Here is a 17,626-nt window from a genome sequence, read left to right as displayed (position 1 = left end):
GGTTGAAACTACCTGATCATTGTGGTCCTTTTCAACACAGGCCATTCTATGATTCTGTGATTTCCCACATGGTGGAATCCAGTGTTGGCAGTCAGGGCAACCAAAAAAACCAAACCAAACCAAACCAAACCAAACCAAACCCTCAAGTAGTGTCCAAAAAAATGAGTTTTGTGCTTCACTGTTCATTGAGAAGAAGGATGTCCACAGCAATTCTTCACTTTGAGTGGGATGCAGACTTTCCTCTAGGCAGTTCTTAACAGCATTTCTATTGAGCAGCATTTCTATTTCTGGCCTGTTATCCTGGTTTGCACAATTTCCCTTCTTATGATGTCTTTATGCATAGTTTATTTTACTCATGTTAAATTGTCTAGCGTGCTCTGAGGAGAATGTTTTAGTTTCTTTTGGTTTGCTGGTATGTATTTACATTTACATTGAATCTGTTTTGTTACTGTTGTTTCCATGGTGTCTTCAAACAGTTTTATTCTTTTAGATGCTGTAGCTAGTTAGGTTCCATCAGTGTTATGTATCTATCTCACCTAGAGCTAAATATCATCGTTGTTTGTTTTTTCTGTTTTGTTTTCTTTTTGCTTTTCCTCCACCCCTCTTAGAACTAGCAGGTTGAATTTGAGAACTTACTCATCCCTGGCTCTTTATTATGTGCACTGAGGGCTAGTTCCTTGCTCTAGCAGAAGCCAAACCCATAATTTGCTCCACCTCTTCCAATTCATGATTTGATGTTTTACAGAAGTCAGACTATTTAAACAGCTGTTCTCTGTTGTACTCTCGTGTGATGCTTATGCAGCATGTGAAAATAACTGCAGTCTCCCCTTACGCCTCCACTTTCTACCTCTGATCACTCTGTGATTAGTGTTGTTATTTTAGATTGATGGCCAGCGGTCTAGCATTTATATGATCATCTGTTTGTATTGGGAATTCGGCTCGCAGTCTTTCACAGAATTACATATACCTGGTTTTGCTCTGCTTTTCTGCTTTCCTTTTTTTTTTTTTTTTTTTTGATTTCACATGTACTGCTCCTACATCAACATAACTAGTTCTCTTGTGAGGTACATATCAATAGTATAATCATGCTCCTTCAAATAACATATTTTCTCACTCAAACATATTTGACACTGAGAAGCTCATTGTATTTATGCCCTCATGTAAAACTAGACATCTGAGTTTTTCTCTTAGGTTTTCAGACTTCTTGCATTTGTACAGGAGCACTTGCACCTTCATGTTTTTGTTTAGATTAAGTACTGTTTTGTTAGACAGAAAGTAGTGCATCCTATGGAGATCTCATCTCTTCCCAAAGCCCTTCCACTGTCTAGTAAAACTAAGCCATTTCTTCCTGCAGCATTTCTTCAAGTGCATATTGAAATGCAACTTTACAGGCAGTACTGGCACTTCAATACTGTTTCAAGGATGCAGTGATATAGACAGGCTTGTAGTCAGGTGGTTAAAATGCTACACTTGCGTCTGAGAACTTTTCAAATTCCTTAATATGTTATTTTTATCCTTCTCAGTTTTCTTCAAGAAATTCTCTGGATGCCTCCTGGGTGTCATAAAAACAGCTATCTATGCATTTAGAAATCAGAATACTCAATAGCAAGATTGTGTGTGAAATTTTAGGACTCAGATCTGTACGTAAGAGTTGAACTACACGTTAAATGAAATGCTGGCAGTGAAATCAGAAACGTTATGAAGTTGGCTTAATCATGGGATTGGTTACAGACAAGAAATGTACAGCAGAGGAATCCTAGAATTTGTTAACACTTGTAAGCTTGTACAGAAAACAAAGCCCGATTAAAAGAACTCACATATTTAACTGTTTTATATGTTCAACTAGGAAAAGCTCTGTTGTTTGACTTCTTTTCTTTCTATGGACCTGAAGTTAATATAGGACTAAAGAAAATGGGAATTCATAGATATCAGGATCTTGAATCTTTAAGATGCATTCATTAATAAGACTCTACTGAATCATAGAATCATAGAATCGCTAAGGTTGGAAAAGACCCACAGGATCATCCAGTCCAACCATTCGCCCTTCACCAATGGTTCTCACTAAACCATGTCCCTCAACACAACATCCAAACGCTCTTTGAACACCACCAGGGTCAGTGACTCTACCACCTCTCTGGGCAGCCCATTCCAGTGCCTGACCACCCTTTCAGAAAAGTAGTATAGAAGTGAGAAATGAACTGCATACTCTGTTGTTGGATCTGCGCTACTACAAGAACTGATGATTTTAAGTGGTATTTTAAATCTCCTTTCTTTTTAGTAAACTGAGAGCTTATGAAGCTAAATCAGCTAAGTATTTCTGTCTTTCTATAGATTGAACGCAGTGTATTTTAATGATTTCTGGGTGAGGTCTTACAGTCAAGGAGATGTAAAGTGCACACAGGCTGTAACAGCGGTCTTCACTGCCTTTTCAGGAGAGTTGAACTGTGCAAGCCCTGGTTTTATTCATTGCTCCTTCAGTCAGAGCTGCAGTGTTGGCTGCAAAAGAGAACCAGGTTCTGAACCAAAGATGATGTATGCGGGGCTGATATTTCCATAAAGATTGTGGCTGACTTAGCAATTAATAACATGGATTTAGTGCTGTGGCACCATTTAACAATGGTGAGGCTTTGACAAGCATGTTTATGAGGCCCTTTGAGTTTTAATATAGTGGTTTTCATTACATTTATTTATAATCTATACTTTTCATTGGCTATGCTTAAATCTAGTCTATAAGAATTTCGAAGGTTTATAGCAAACTTAAAGTGATATAAGAAGGTAAGTAACTTTATCCAGTGAGTGTGTTTATCCAAATATGTCATTAAACTTCTCAATTTCCTTTTTAGAAGGCCAGTTAGGGACAGACTGACTCATTCTCCCGTCTGACAGAATGCAAAGACATCCAGAGTTTAGCTGGCAAGACTATTGAAAGAAAGGAGAATGTGAGGATTTCAGGGAGTGTGTCTTGCTTCTCAGTCCCCCAGCTGGACGTAAGATAAAATTTTCAAATGAGAAACATGTGAAATCTTGTCTAAACATCTGAATAAATGTTGCCCGGGTTTCTCGATGACTTAAATGAAAGTGGAGAATCTGAACATCCCTAAATGTCAGTTTAGCAGTCATATACATCCTGGTTTCCTGATGTTCCTAAAATCATTAGCATGCAAATCAAATTAAAGGAAGAGGAGGGTGTAAGGTCTCCATTTCTGCTATATTTTATTTTTGTTTCTACAGGATCATCTGTTTTTGTCTTTTGTCTTTTTTTTTTTTTATTTTTGCCTCTCGGTTATGAAGAAGAAGGATAATGTGCAAGGGAGCTGGTAATGATTATACTTGACTGAAGTGAAAGGATGATTCAAGAAAGCCCCTTTTTTGTCACTTGTGATGTCTGTGGTGGCCATGAATGTTTGGGTTTCATTCTCTTTACTTGGAGTTGCCTTTTTATTGTCTCAGTTCACACCTGAATTGAGAATAAAATAATACAAAATCCATCCCGTCTTTTCAGTCTATATAGTTAGATGTGTTTGTTTATTTTTACATGACTAGTATCATTTGGATACTTCCATTTGTACTGATGTTTATCAAATCCCACTAAGTAGACTGAAAAGATTGGATGGATTTTGTATGAAACTTACTAATAAGACTTTATTTTATAAATAAATGTTCATCATTAGCACTTTTCTCATGTAAAACAGTCCTGATTTTGACCTGAGCGTGTGCTTGGTCTTGGTGGGAGCAGATCTCGTCCTACAGAATTCTGGATGGGATTTGAGAGTATTCAACATCTTCCAGGATGCAGTACCTCTTTCCTTGTTTTCTCCAATGACTTGGAGATAATGTGAATCAAAATGATGTGGCTAAGGAGCTCTGTGGTAGTCAGTAAAAGGCAATATTCTTTATAAGTGGCTTTAAAAGTCAAGAGCTCTGTTCAAGTTGCAGGTTTTTTTAATCAGTTCTCAGGTTTTCAACCAAAATTTGGAACTTGAAATGTATTGGCAAGCAAGTAAATACGGCATTGTTACAAAGGGTGGTTTTAGTGATTTACTTTTGCAATGCAATAACCTGATGTTCTCTCCACTGAAGCTGCTAGGAGTATCTTGAGTAGGTCTGTGCAAGTCATATCTAGTGAAGCTCATATGCACATTTGAGAACAACCATGTTTCTGTGTTCAGTGAGTTTCCCTTCTTCTCCAAAACTCTTGGCAAAGGTAGGGTCTGGGAGAAGATAACTGATGTTAGGCCAAGTTTGGCAGACACAAATCAGTTAGCTGTCTGGGTATTTTCAGTGTGACTGTCCCTTTGGCACTTTCAACTTCCCGTTTTGGGGGTGAATAAAAGTTTTCTATGGCATAATACCTCCTCTTTCCTTTTCCATTATCCTGACATTACAACTGTTCTTTAATTTTCAGGCAGGAAAAAACAAAGCTGTCGATGATCAAATGATGGTTTGAGATCCTTTAGTACTGGAGCCTTCTGTTGTCAGTACGTCTGTACATACTCTGGCTTTTACCACTAGTGTTCCCCAGCACTCACTTATCTGTGGGAGGGTAAAGGGATTGCCAAAGTCTCTTTGCCTCCTCAGCCTTTGGAATACCTCCAAACCATGCCTCACAGAAGCTGCTATATCAGTTTCTCTCCCAAGGGGCATGGTTTGAACCCCACTAAAGAGGACTTTGCAGTTCTCCATTCAAATGCTTCTTAGGTAGCACACCTAAGTGGCTGCAAGCCACTCAAACACCAGTCTCAAGGTTTCTCTGCTACAGAGCTGAGATAGACCTGTATCTTATCACCTGTCTGGCCCATCCTAACAGTTTATTTCTGTATTTATGCACTTCCTCTGGCTTTGTCTTAATCTTCATAGCTAAAAGGCTGAAATGTTCACTATGCTTTTTCAGTGTATTCACGCTGGGCTTGGTCTTCAGACTCTAAGTAAGTTGTGCCTTACTTTGTCCACATGTGTTGTTTTTCACTGAAGTTTATATAGCATGTGTTTCAGGCTCAAGAAACAAACAAACAAAAAAACGTACTTATGCAAAAAATTATAAGATAATTTTTTTTTTCATGAGCTTTTTTCTAGTAATCCTTGTTCTCTTCAGGTTCAGTACTACTGATTTTCCTCTTTATTCAATTTAAAATTACTGTCTGAAGCCCAGAGTGGGGCTGTGACATTTCACTTAAAGTGCTTCAACTCCCATATAAGCTTCTTTCATTCATATACGTATACATGTGTATATACATAACTATATGTAAGTAATGCTCAGTGATTTTGTAGCTAGGCATAAATGCAGTGAAATTCACAATATGCCGTGGGAAACTTGGTTATGAATTTAGACCACGGGTCCTGATAACTGGTGTGTGACCTGCATCTCCTGTTCTCATGGCCGTTTTTCTCTTGCCTATCCTTAAGATATGAAGCTAATAGTAGCACATATTGCTCACTTAAATTTTTCTGTCACGAGAAAGATCTTAACTTCATTTGGATTTCTCCTCCACACTGAAATAGGAGCATAGCTTTTCCCAGAGCATTGGTTTGTTCTGAAAAATTATGATGGCGTCAGACTTTTCTGCTATCTCAGAGAGCAGTTTATAGATTCTTCTCTCTGTCTAACGCCGGGTGTTTTCTTTTAAAACTGGTTACAAAATCTTGTGCCAGTTTCTGGCCTTCTCCCTGCCCCACCCTGCAGTGAATCAGAAGGGCACTGTGTCTTTTTTTGGTCACAGGTCTCAGTGCAGTCATCCGTTTCTATTGTTGCTTGTGATGAGGCAAGTTATGCTGTGCTGTACGTGGAGCAGTGCACTGCGTCTTATTTGGAAATATAAATCAGTGAGTGGAGCAAGTGCCCAATTACTAAGGGTAGCATCTCGCCATAAGAATGCTTTGTCAGTCCTTCGTCACCCATGCTGGTCACTCGTTCGGTTGCAAATAGAATATATGGAATTGGTGTTGATTTACAGGAGCCATAAATATTGTGACACTTGCCAGCTTTCAAAGATCATCTTTCCCTTTGAGCTGTGACAGCACGGTTAGAAGTGCTGACTAGAGCTACCACAGAGGTGGTTTTCCATGCTCATCCCTCTCAGAAGAATTTCTTCCCTTTTGCTGTGACGGCATATGATGATGCCCGTTGGTTTCCCCACCTTGGAGGGAAAACAGAACAGCAGAGTAGAAGGGTGTTTGACTAAGATTTTCCATCGTGTCCTCTTCTGCCACAAAGTACCCAATGATAGTATGGATTTGTAGTCATGACAGTGCCTTAGGCAGTGGAGAGATATCATTTTAGGAAATACTACTTCTCTGAAAGGGTGGTCAGGCACTGGAATGGGCTGCCCAGAGAGGTGGTGGAGTCACCAAACCTGGTGGTGTTCAAAGAGCGTTTGGATGTTGTATTGAGGGACATGGTTTAGCGGGAACCATTGGTGAAGGGCGAATGGTTGGACTGGATGATCCTGTGGGTCTTTTCCAACCTTAGCGATTCTATGATCTCCTGTACTCAAAGTTTAAAGAAACTGAGTGTGAGCCTCACTTCTCTCTCATTCCAAGAATGCTGGTGGAGTTGCATGATAAATGGTTATCACCAGATCTTGCATCTGCTGGCTGATTTGCACTAGGTGGAATAAATGAAAACTGCACCACAGATCCAAAAAAATTTCTCAGTTGCATCAACATTGAGTTGAAAGCCCTGATTCTGTTCACATTTCTCTTTACTCTTTGCTTTGGAGTAAACATAATTTGACCTTACTTAAAAGTTTTGAGCTTTTTTAACTTCTTTGCTAACATGATTTTATTCATTTATTTTTTAAGATAAAGTATTTTACCCTTTACCATTCACAGAAACTGTTGTATAAATCTCTGAATGTTTGAATTTTGACAAGAGTTTAATTTCACAACATCTGTTGAAAGTTATGTAGTAAAATGGTACGGTGTTCTTCATGTACAAGCATGAGGTAATTAATCTGCATACATCACTTCCTAGTGTCTTGTCATTGTGCCTCAGTGGTATTTATTATTAGTGGGACTGTTCCATTGGGATGTAGTGCAGAATAAGAATGCTAATGTTTTGTTTGTGGTGGGTCTCTCTTACTCACCTACAGAGCACTAGATACCCATGAAAAAGGTCAAATGTACAGAGATCTGGCATCGATTTCACAACTTTCAAGACATAGTCTCAGGCATATGTAATATATATAACTCATTGCCAGAAAGCTAAAAGGAAATGATTGCATTTGAGTACAATGCAATCTATAACAATAGTTTAGTGTGCATGAAATTAAAAACTGCTGCTAACATGTAGAATAAATAAGTTGACAGTGTTTATTTTTACTGCAGCTTTCTGTAAAGATAAGATCCTGCTTCTTATAATATTTAATAGGTTTCATTAATAAAAACAGCAAATATTAATTATACCCACTGCTACGGAATATTGAATTTTCCAGTCCTGAACATACAATATATTGTTATTCCAATGTGCGAATGTGTCAGAATTCAAGTACAGCAATGTTACGCTGACAACATGCTAACTTACTTCACATCTCAGCTGAGGTTACTTCTCTTCTTGATGCACTGTTCTGGTTTTCCAGCATTGCTCACCTGACCTAGTACATGTAGCAGTTAGTTTCATGTGTCGTTTAAAAAGACCTCTAACCCTAAGTGCACAATTATCTAAAACCACACGTTTTACCTAATTCTAGTACAGTTGTATTGTGATGGAGGATTTGGGCCATGTAGTTACATTCAGTGAGAACATAAAGATGTATTAGAAAGGTACACAAGGAAATACATAACCTCAGTGCAGTAATGGCTGTACATCCATGGAGAGTTGTATGGAGAGGGGTGAAGTAGCTAATGTGGAAACGATAAAAGAATTCTTTGGATGAAAGAACAGAAAGGTGCCAGCAGTTGGTTATTTTCTTTGTGTTTCTTCTTTCTTTCTTTCTTTCTTTCTTTCTTTTTTTTTTTTTTTTTTTGGAGGTGTGGTGAAGAAGAACTTGTGAGACTTAAAGATAGAAAGGCTCAGAGAGAAAATGGACCTGTGTGAGAAACTGAGTGACAAACAGCATGACTTTGTTAACCTGGTTTTATGAAATGAGGTGTTAGAGAATCTTAAGGATGAAACCATGGGCAGGGGATAAAAGATTGACTTCCCTTCTGGTCTGATAAAGTTCTCAGGTTGCTCACCAAAGGTGAGATTTTTGTGGTTCCAGTGGTTAGAGTAGACCTGAGAATCTTCAGCATAGAGGTGGTAGCTGATTTCGAGATTCTGTGAAAATAAGCACAGAAAAAGAAGAAGACCTAAAGAATAAGATGTATTGAGTTCTATAGACAGAGCAGGGGTGAACAAAATGGAGTTTGCAACACAGGGTACCACTGCAGAAGCTTTTAGAGAAGTAAGGGGATTCCAATTGATTAACTGAACTCTGTGCAGGTGAGATATCAAGGAAGTGTGGAAAATTCATCTGTGTCTAAGGCAGCTAAAAGATAAGAGATGATGATGATGATGCTTTAGGTTTAGAGTTTGCTAGAAAGGAGGTTCCTGAGCTTGTAATAACAGCTATTTCAAGGCAGAAAAGAGACCAGGATGATACCTATAATGAACCTGAGAGAAAGGGTCTCCAGGAAAGGATGGCAAAGACTGCAGGAAGAGCCTGTAGATAGGCAGTAGAATCACTGTCCCTTGGAGTTCTTCAGAAGTCAACCAGAGAAAGGTCTGAGCAACCTAACTGTGAAGTTGGCCCTGCACATGGCAGGTTGTGCTGGAGGCCTCCAGACCTCTTCTAACTTGTACTGCTCAAAAGTAGTCAGTCAAAACTGACTGTCATTGAGGGAGATAGCAACTGAGGCAACAAGCACAGTTCTTTTGTGTTTTGTTAGATGCGAAAGACCAAAGTTTTGGGACTTTTGCAGGTCAGGTTCCAATCATGATGTTTGGTGAATGTTGACTCCCCAGATAGGTATGTCAATAACTTATTTTAACGCTGAAAATGTGTTTTTCTTGATGGGGGATGCAGTGGAATAGAGTGGCTGGGTTTTGGTTTTTTTTTTTTTTTTCTTTTTCCACTTGCTCAGAGCAAAAGGGATAAGTTTTATTTATGAACTGTTAGGATTATCTTATTTGTAAAAAAAATAGTGTTCTTCTCCTTTGGACTACATTCTTTGTCTGACCTTTGTGATTGTGAACTCAATGCTAAAGCAAAAACTCCGTATAGAAAAATCTCATCTTGAAAACTTGAATTTCTGTGGGCAACATTTATTCTAACTACCTTTAAAGTCCATTTACATCTCTGATGGGCAAACTGCTGTTTCTTTTCCTGTCCTGTATAACAATGTTCACTTACTTGTAAAACTTACTAAAGTTTTTACATTTTGTTGTCATTGAGAATCAATATGCTAGCCATAGTATGTAGTGAGTTTGAAGATGGAGGACATCTATTCATTGAGAGATTTCTTCCTTTCCTGCAGTCTAAGCATTCAGGTACGCTGTGAGCAGAGAAAGGTTACTTCCACTCATACCTTCATGCCCTTTCAGTATTCAGAAAACAGGAAATAACTGTGCTCACATAATATTTAGAACTCCTTGATATTTGGAGACGAAAAGGCTGTGTAAGTGCTTATCATTTTGCTCTTTTGTTTGTTTTCTCAGGCACTTCATTTTGTTTTATGAAGTGGAGAATAATATGTAAATATATGAACACTTGCATGCATATGTCATGTTTTCAAACTAGAAGCATATCTATCTCATAAACTTTCTAGTTTCATATTTTAGTTTTGCGAATTATGTCCTAAAATAACTTTTATTACTTAATTGTACTCCAGAAGCATGGAGTATTTATAAATTTATCTGGACAAGTAGGTACATCCTCAGTAAAGATACAGTGAAACCTATATTTGAATCTGTATTTTAAAAACTGTTGTGTATTTTCAGGATTGGATTTATTTATTCATTTATTTATTAACCACATTTTCTGACAAATGGGTGGGAAAGGAAGGAGAGGAAGCGTCGATACTATCAGACAAAGCAGTGGTCCAGAATGTATTTATTCTTGATTCTTTGTAGTTGCCTTTGAGAATGAAGAGGAGAGGGGCAAAAGTGGGAGTCTCATGAAGGGGACATGCTTCTAGGGGGCATGAAATGCTCTTTCTGGCATATTTTTTCTTTCCAACTTCCGTAATTGAACACTGGATTACATTAATTGGTTGCAGGCATTTAAACTTGGAATAGATTCTTGTTGGCATGGAACACGCAGTTAATGTGAAGTAAAATGGCAAAAGTGAGTTGTGAGTAAAAGAAGACATGAAAATGATAGGATGGGAAGGATCAAGGAATAGGTCAGGAAGAAATGATTATATGGTGCTAAACATTAGCTCTGTTTATTTGAGAGAGGCAAAGGAAGTATTCTTCCTAGTTCTTACTCTTGTCTTCGACCCTACTCACCTGCCATGGAATGCAACATCTGAACAGTTCGGTGGCTTTTATGTCATGGTACTTCAAGTGCATCTCATTTGTCTAGTGTGTGGAGGTTTATGTTCATGTGAACTCTTGTAATGATATATTTGGGGGCTGCTACAATAGGATTTTCCTCTATGGACTTGATTGGACTAGCTCTAGGCCACTACCACACGTGTACAATTGGTCTGTTTCTGTCTAATCTCTACACATACAGAGTACAACTCTTGATGAAGTGCAGGAAAGACTTATGCAGTCATTGCCCACTGGCCTCCTCTTCCCCAGAAAACTGTTTTTTATTCAATAGGAATTTGTCGCTACACTTTCAAACTATACATGACTGGTAAGTGTATATTGCTTAGCAAATTAAATGCTATTGAAATGACCCTTCTCCCTCTTCCAAACTTGGAGAAGTTAATTCCCTATTGGGATGGACCTACAAAGATTGAGACTTTTCAGCTTGGAAGATCCATTTTCATCTCTGAACTACAAAAGTGAACTATGGAAGAGTAGTTTTGGCAGGCAGTAGAAAAATGTTTGAAATATCTAAAGGATTAATATTAAATCTAGAAAGCTGTCACTAATCTTGTCTTAAACTCACAAGTCTGACAATGTACAATTGCTTAGGAGAAACTTCAGTTTTTTTGTCTTGCTATGAAGTCAAAGGGATTGTTAAATGATTGAGATGAAGTGTTTGTACCAACTCACTGAAGACTGCTTATGTGTAGTATGATAAAACATAACGAAGTTAAAAATGTAGTTAAGATCATTTAATTAGAAATTCAGAGTTAACCTTTCTAATGAGAACTGTTGTGTATGGAGGGAGTAATGCAGCAGAAAGACACTACGATAGAGGCTTGCCTGGTTTTGTAAAACATACAATCATCTGATAAAGTAGTTTATGACTCAAGTTTTCATTTAAGAATTCAATAGTTTTACTCTTCCTGAGAGCATACCTAAGAAAGAGGAAATGCTTTCCCTCTTCCTTATTTGATAATATCTTTAATTGTATATAAGAATTGGATCTGACTCACAGTTTCTTTATTCCTATTATAAACAGTAGTTTTCAGTCCTTCAGCATCACCACCGCACATAACATCCAAGTCTTTTCATGTTGATCATATAATCATGTATTACTCAGATACCTTGTTTGGCTTGCATGCATTCTATACTCTTGGCAGTTCTCTTAAAGCATATACTGTAGCCTTGCCCCTTCATAAAATAAAACTCTTCTTTGACTAACTGAATGGGAGTTCAGGATTTTGCTTTGAAACTGAAATCCTGTTACTAATGTTACGTATCTTTCCACACTGATAAAGGAATACTGCTTCTTGTTGAAAAAGGAAGAAAGTTCTTTGACAAATGCTTACGGCTTTTCTGTATAGTTTGTTCTTAAATGGAATTTCAGCAAGGGGAACCAAAATTCGTTGTCATTGTTTATGTATGAAATTTCTCACAGAGTTTTATTTGTTCACATAAGCCAAGAGCAAAATTTACATCCTGTGAAGATTTACAATGAGACTTAAGATTTTTGACATGAAAGAAAAAATGACCTTGCTGTGTATGGGTGTGTATTCTAAATGTCACACCATGCAGGCTAACATAGAGGGAGATGTGCCTTAACTTGCTGAGCACTTTTTGTTTGTTTGTCTTTTTTCTTTTTCTTTCTTTTTATTATGGCAGGCAATTGCGTGGAGATCTTGATGGCGACATGACTTGGCAAACATTTTGGAATCAGCTCAGTATGTGACATCACACCCCCTTACAGTTTTCTCATAAAATAAGTCCTCCAAAGAAAATAGAAAAATTGAGACTTAATCTGAAATCTATTATTACGTCCTCTAAGGCCTCATTAGGCACCTCACTATTTTCTTTTTTCTTTTTTTTCTTTTTCATTTTTCCAGGCAGATAGACTAAATGTTACAGATCAGAGCGGTAAATATTTTATGGGGAGAGTAGGGGAGAGGCACAAGGAATAGAGTTTTATTCCCATGTCTACCTTGTCTTCACAAGGAAAAAAAAACCACGAAGATCGTGGTGCTTAGTCTTTCCTCCTGAGCATCTTTTCAGGCTGTGTGAGCACACGTGTCTAATGTAACATTTAGCAATTGTGGTTGTTTCGCTGTGTCTCTAAGAGATCAATGAGTGACTCCTAGTTTATGAGGAAAGGGCCGCACAGATGAAAGCCTCTGTTCAGCTCAGACTTCAATTCTCAACACGCTGATGTTTCACAAAAGCAATTTTTAGAGAAAAACATCCATTTCTGCCCTTTGCTGGGGGACTGTATGTGCTTTCCTGTGTGTGCTTGTGGTTGCTTGCATTAATACTCTTTTTTTTTTCTGAGAAGCAAATTATTTTTTTCCCCAGCTTCCTTAATTGCAGTGCGTAAATACGGCTGTGTACTTGGTGGGAAGCATATGTGCTATCGATGATAGACGTGAAGGAGAGAGGTGTAGTGGAAGGGGTGAAAGTAGTAAATGCTGCCAAAATACATGGAACATGATGTTACACAGGCGAAGCAGAGGAAGAATTATCTATGCATAATGTGAGTTTAGAATAAGCTTGACATTCTCACACCCAAACATTTCCATCTGGAAGCTGTTCCGAAGCAAAAGGAAACACAGACAATATACTCCTATCTTCTGGAGTAGCTATCCACGGAATAGGAAATGTTCTTCCATTTTTTTCTTTTTCCTTAGAATGTGTTCAGTTTTACAGCAGATTCAGAGAAGTTGTGTTTTGAAATTTTAAAGGCAGTAAATGTCCTTAAATTCTTCTTTATCCTTCTGAAAGTTGGTGTCACGTTATGCTTAAACAAGCTGTTGCCATTTTCAGTTATGGTTTTTATGCCAGTCCTGGTACAGGAACTTATTTTCAAAGCTTTCTACAAACTACCTTCTGCCTTTGTGCCCTCTTTCTGTGCTTTGATTTGTCCAAACACCTTCTGTTTTTCCTCATGTCTTTCTTCTGCCATTGTAGCCTGCACCCCAGATTTCGTATGCTCTGACTTACATCTCATTGTGCACACTGAACATCTCAAACACACTGAAAGACCAACCTGCTTTATGTGGTTGTATCTTTAAACACGTGTGCATCTCTCTGGGTTCCCTGTATTGTAACACACTTGTTGCTCTCTAATGGAGCTGATCAATTTACCAACATGCTGACCTACACCACTGTTATTTAGGAATAATCATTATGCTTTTATAGCTGAACTCCCAAAATATGACTCTACAAATATTGATGATTTGTAGTGGATGCAGAAAGGGAACACATTCATACACATATTAAATTATAGGTATTTCACAGTACTATGGCAAGTAGTATTCTTACCTTTCACGTTCCTTTTCCAGTAAGCTTATAAACTCATCACTTTTCTCCATGTATTCACTGTGCTTCCTCTTCTCTTCCTCTAGTTCATACAGCGTCTGTTTGTGTGACTTTTCTACCATTAGAAGTTGCTCCAGCATTCGTCTGTGAGTTTCCTTCTGTTTCTCTACAACTCTATCAAGCTAAAAAAAAAAAAAAAAAAAAAAAAGTTCTGAAATCTTTCAAACTTCCATCAATAAAATATTATAGGAGAAGCTTATTAATATAAAGTATGTTTAGTAGCCTGATGGCTCTATACTTTGTTACCTGTGTGGAGAAAGTCATTTAATTCCATCAGTCTGAATCTAACATCTAGCAAAATTAGTTAAGGTACTGTTTTGTGGGACCATCAGTTACCTTCTGTACGTCCTCCTGCCATGAATGTGCTTTTGTCATTGATAATTTTGATATAGAAACAGACGCCTTGGCAAAAGAAGCTTCTACTTCACATAGAAGTAGACCTACTTTTGGTTGAATAGAAGTAGAAATCTATTTGTATCTCTGTAGAGAATGAGAGTACTGAGTTAAGGCAGACAGATCATAAAGCAGTTTTCCTCTGGTTTCCCAGCAAATGTGTGATATAACCAAGAGTGGAAAACAATCCTGTCTCCTTTGCTTACTATATACATGAATCTGTTTGTAGAACAAGTAAGTGGTAATTTTTTTAATGGATGGGAGTGTTTTCCATGGACAGTAGGGTTGCTTCAAAGAAATGCATATACTTTTTAGACATAATAGCCCCAAAACAGGAGTAGGATAGTAAATAGGGGGCATTTCCCATTTATTTCCTCAAATTTCATGTTGTGAATGGGTTTGCCTTGCCTTGTACCGCACTTTGAAAATCAAAATCCTTCCCCTTTTTACTTTTCTAAACTATTTTTTTCTAAAAACAGAGGTATTTACATGACTGTTAAGTTTATGACAAAACGATCTCCACGAATGGAGAGAAAACTCATTTTGAGGATTCCATTATAATTTTCAATTCAGTATGTGACCAAGTTATGCAAGCGTGTGTATGAAACAAGAAGGGATCTTCCTCCTTAGACATTACTGATCTAGCTGAAGCTTGAGGAGGTATCACTGAAAGCCATCTAGAGACCTGAGGAGAATTTGTATTTGTGGGCATTTGTGTTCACTACTCATTCATCCTCCTCTGAAGGAGGCTGTCTTCCTGGTTAGGTCAACAAGAGAATCCTCAAATCTCTTTTGGAGAAGATAAATTTTCAATGCAAAGCCAGAGCCAGCTTCTTCTAACCACAGACTATTCTAATCGTTGAGCTGCTTTGCAGCAGCTCACTCTATTAATAGGAAAGAATTCACGAATGGGCAGTGTGGGAAGCAAGACTGGTTCTGGTTCTCCGACATTTCCCCCACTAGGAATTTCACATGCCGCAAGGCACGCTGGGCCTTCAGATTCCTTGAGCCATTGCTTATTTTAGGCAGTATAATTCAGAGGACTCTAATAAATTATCTTCTCTTCGTGCTTATTGACAGTTTGGCTGATAGAAGCAATGTCAGGAATGACCAGAATACCTGAACACGAGTTTCTGGAATGACTGAGAAAATCCTCTACTTTTACATGGGCTCCTGATTCTCCCTCTGCTTACTTCAGCTTCTTTCTAAGCATTCCTCTTGCTTTTCCTGTCATTGTTAACCTTTTTTTGTTGATGCTGATATGAATAAGGAAATAAGGTCTACAGACAAAACTTTGATGGTGACTTGAATCCAAAATGCTCCATCAGAAATGATGGATCGCTTTGAAAATGGCCAGTTCTTTCTGCTTGTGGCATCAATGTCTTTTCTGTTGCAATGCACCTGAGTTAATTTCATCTGTGACCTAAAAATATAAAGAAAGTGGTGGCTGTACTTCTCAGCTGCTTTGTGGTGCTATTACAGCAGGTTGTTAAGACTATCCCCATCCCATTCCCTGGCATTAGTTTACTTTTACTTCTACAAGGTCAATGGGAATTATGAATCTGAAGTAGGATCTCTCTTGGGAAAACATTTCTTATCAAAACCCTTGCGTACTCAAGCTTTCTCAGGAAACAAGTGTCACCTCTTCCAAACCTCTTGGCTGTATTTTCCATGTATTTTACAGGGGTTGAAAACTGAATTGCCTTAAAAGGTCAGAGTGAAAAAATCTGGCTATTTTTAATTTCTCCACATTCTTCTTCCACCATTCTTCAGTCCATGAGGATTTCAAAATTTAAAATCTTTTGCTGAGCTAGTAGCTTTGGCAGAAAGAGAGAAAAATTTAACTGTATTTTATCAGCCTTCTTCCCTGTCCAAGATTTCAGAGGGGGTTTTTGGAGCAGCTATGGCACAGATGCAGGAAGCACCTTTGCCGGAGTTCGTGATCCTTGTGGTGCTAAAGACCATGCCTTAAGGTGACTGTATGCTGTCCTCTGAAAGCAACCAGCATTTTGCTTTTTGATAAAGTTGTGTAGTGGTGCTGTTTGTGTCTATGGTCCTGTCTTGCTTAAATTGACACGAACTGGGCATCAGCCTTGCATGATCGCATTTGCTGGTCTCAGCCCTCACTGTGAGGTCAGGTGGGGAAGAAAGCAAATATGTGAAACTCTTACTTATTTTGGCAGTAAGCATGTATGGATAGAGTTAAAAAAATGAAAGGATGCATTTATAGTGATACAAACACTGCTTCGAAAGCACACGTAGGAATGTGAGGGGATGCAAAAATTGTTATCATAAGAAAACAAAGTGAAATTTCTAGCTAAAAGCTGATCGTAAATCAAGTGACTCGTGTATCCCAGCAGATTAATGACTGATGGAGATGAGGATTACTTAAACTAATCAATGCAAACAACAAGAATAGAAATATTTGTGCTTCTGCACAGGTGGGTATAAAGGATGTGGGACCTGCAGTGGGGTTTGTTTGCTGCAGAGTATTTGCAAGGGACCAAGCAGAGAGCACAGATATACTGTTTGGAAGCTCTGTTCTGTCCCTGCAGGAGAAAAGGGTTCAGCCTTGGGGAGCAAGTTTGCCTCCAGCATTTTCTTGTATTGACTCCCCCATACCAGCAGAGAGGAGGAAGAAGCCATGCGAGCCCCTGTTAACATGAGCTACTCTCAAAAGAGTGTTCTCCAGCAGCCATTTCTTCCTCATGTTACCCTGTCCAAATGCTGGATATGCACATATGAACATGTCCATTTATATGTATACCCGGCGTTTACTCAGCCTATACAGTTCTTGGCTAAAAACCCCAAAGAAGACTAATAAGCAGCAGTATAAATGTCTTCTGTGGAAAATTAAAGTGATAAAATCTTGATTAAGTGATTTGTTGTTTTGTACTTGCTAACCATATGGGCTTTTTGCTAGAATTAATAGTTGAACACAGTGTACAATACAGTGGAAAATAGGAGGCATGAACTTACGTAACTGTGAATGGTTTAGCACGTTAAAAATTCACACACATTTAATTGTTTTGCCACCAACTTGTGTTTGAAGTCAAATTAAGATGGTGCCTCTCATATTAATTATGTTAGAACTGAACTTATTGTCTTTCTCTTTAGACTGCTTTGTGTTTGGCACAGAACCAGAATACAATCCAAGCTAGTTACATTTATTTATCCAAAATTTAGTGAAATACTAATCCTGCTAATAATACCCTCATGGTCACTGTGTGGATGTAAATGTATAATCCTGAGTTGAGGATATCTGGAGATGGTAGGAGCAGTTCTTCCCTTGTCTTTTTCAACCCTGGCTGTACCAGAATTCCATGCAGATATACCGATCTGCTTTTCCTGAATGCCATGTTATCAGCATCTCTTCCTGTGAGTGTAACTCTTTGGTTTCCTACA

General features: G+C 38.2%; 2 protein-coding genes across 9 annotated transcripts in view; one reads left to right on the top strand and one right to left on the bottom strand.

Annotated features, from left to right (window-relative positions):
- Window positions 1-17,626, top strand: part of CMSS1 (cms1 ribosomal small subunit homolog (yeast)) — a 226,694-nt gene that overhangs the window by 58,523 nt on the left and 150,545 nt on the right. The gene's annotated exons all lie outside the window — the stretch shown is intronic.
- FILIP1L (filamin A interacting protein 1 like) overlaps window positions 1-17,626 on the bottom strand; it is a 197,196-nt gene that overhangs the window by 56,829 nt on the left and 122,741 nt on the right. For all 7 annotated transcript variants that reach the window (XM_040649444.2, XM_040649446.2, XM_025143870.3 and 4 more), the window contains one exon: window positions 13,772-13,950. In XM_040649444.2, the coding sequence (XP_040505378.1) occupies window positions 13,772-13,950 (179 nt within the window). The remainder of the gene's footprint in view (window positions 1-13,771; window positions 13,951-17,626) is intronic.

This window comes from Gallus gallus, chromosome 1 (genome assembly GCF_016699485.2).
Source record: "Gallus gallus isolate bGalGal1 chromosome 1, bGalGal1.mat.broiler.GRCg7b, whole genome shotgun sequence".
Taxonomy (NCBI): Eukaryota; Metazoa; Chordata; class Aves; order Galliformes; family Phasianidae; genus Gallus; species Gallus gallus.
This window is presented reverse-complemented; position numbering and strand designations above follow the sequence as displayed.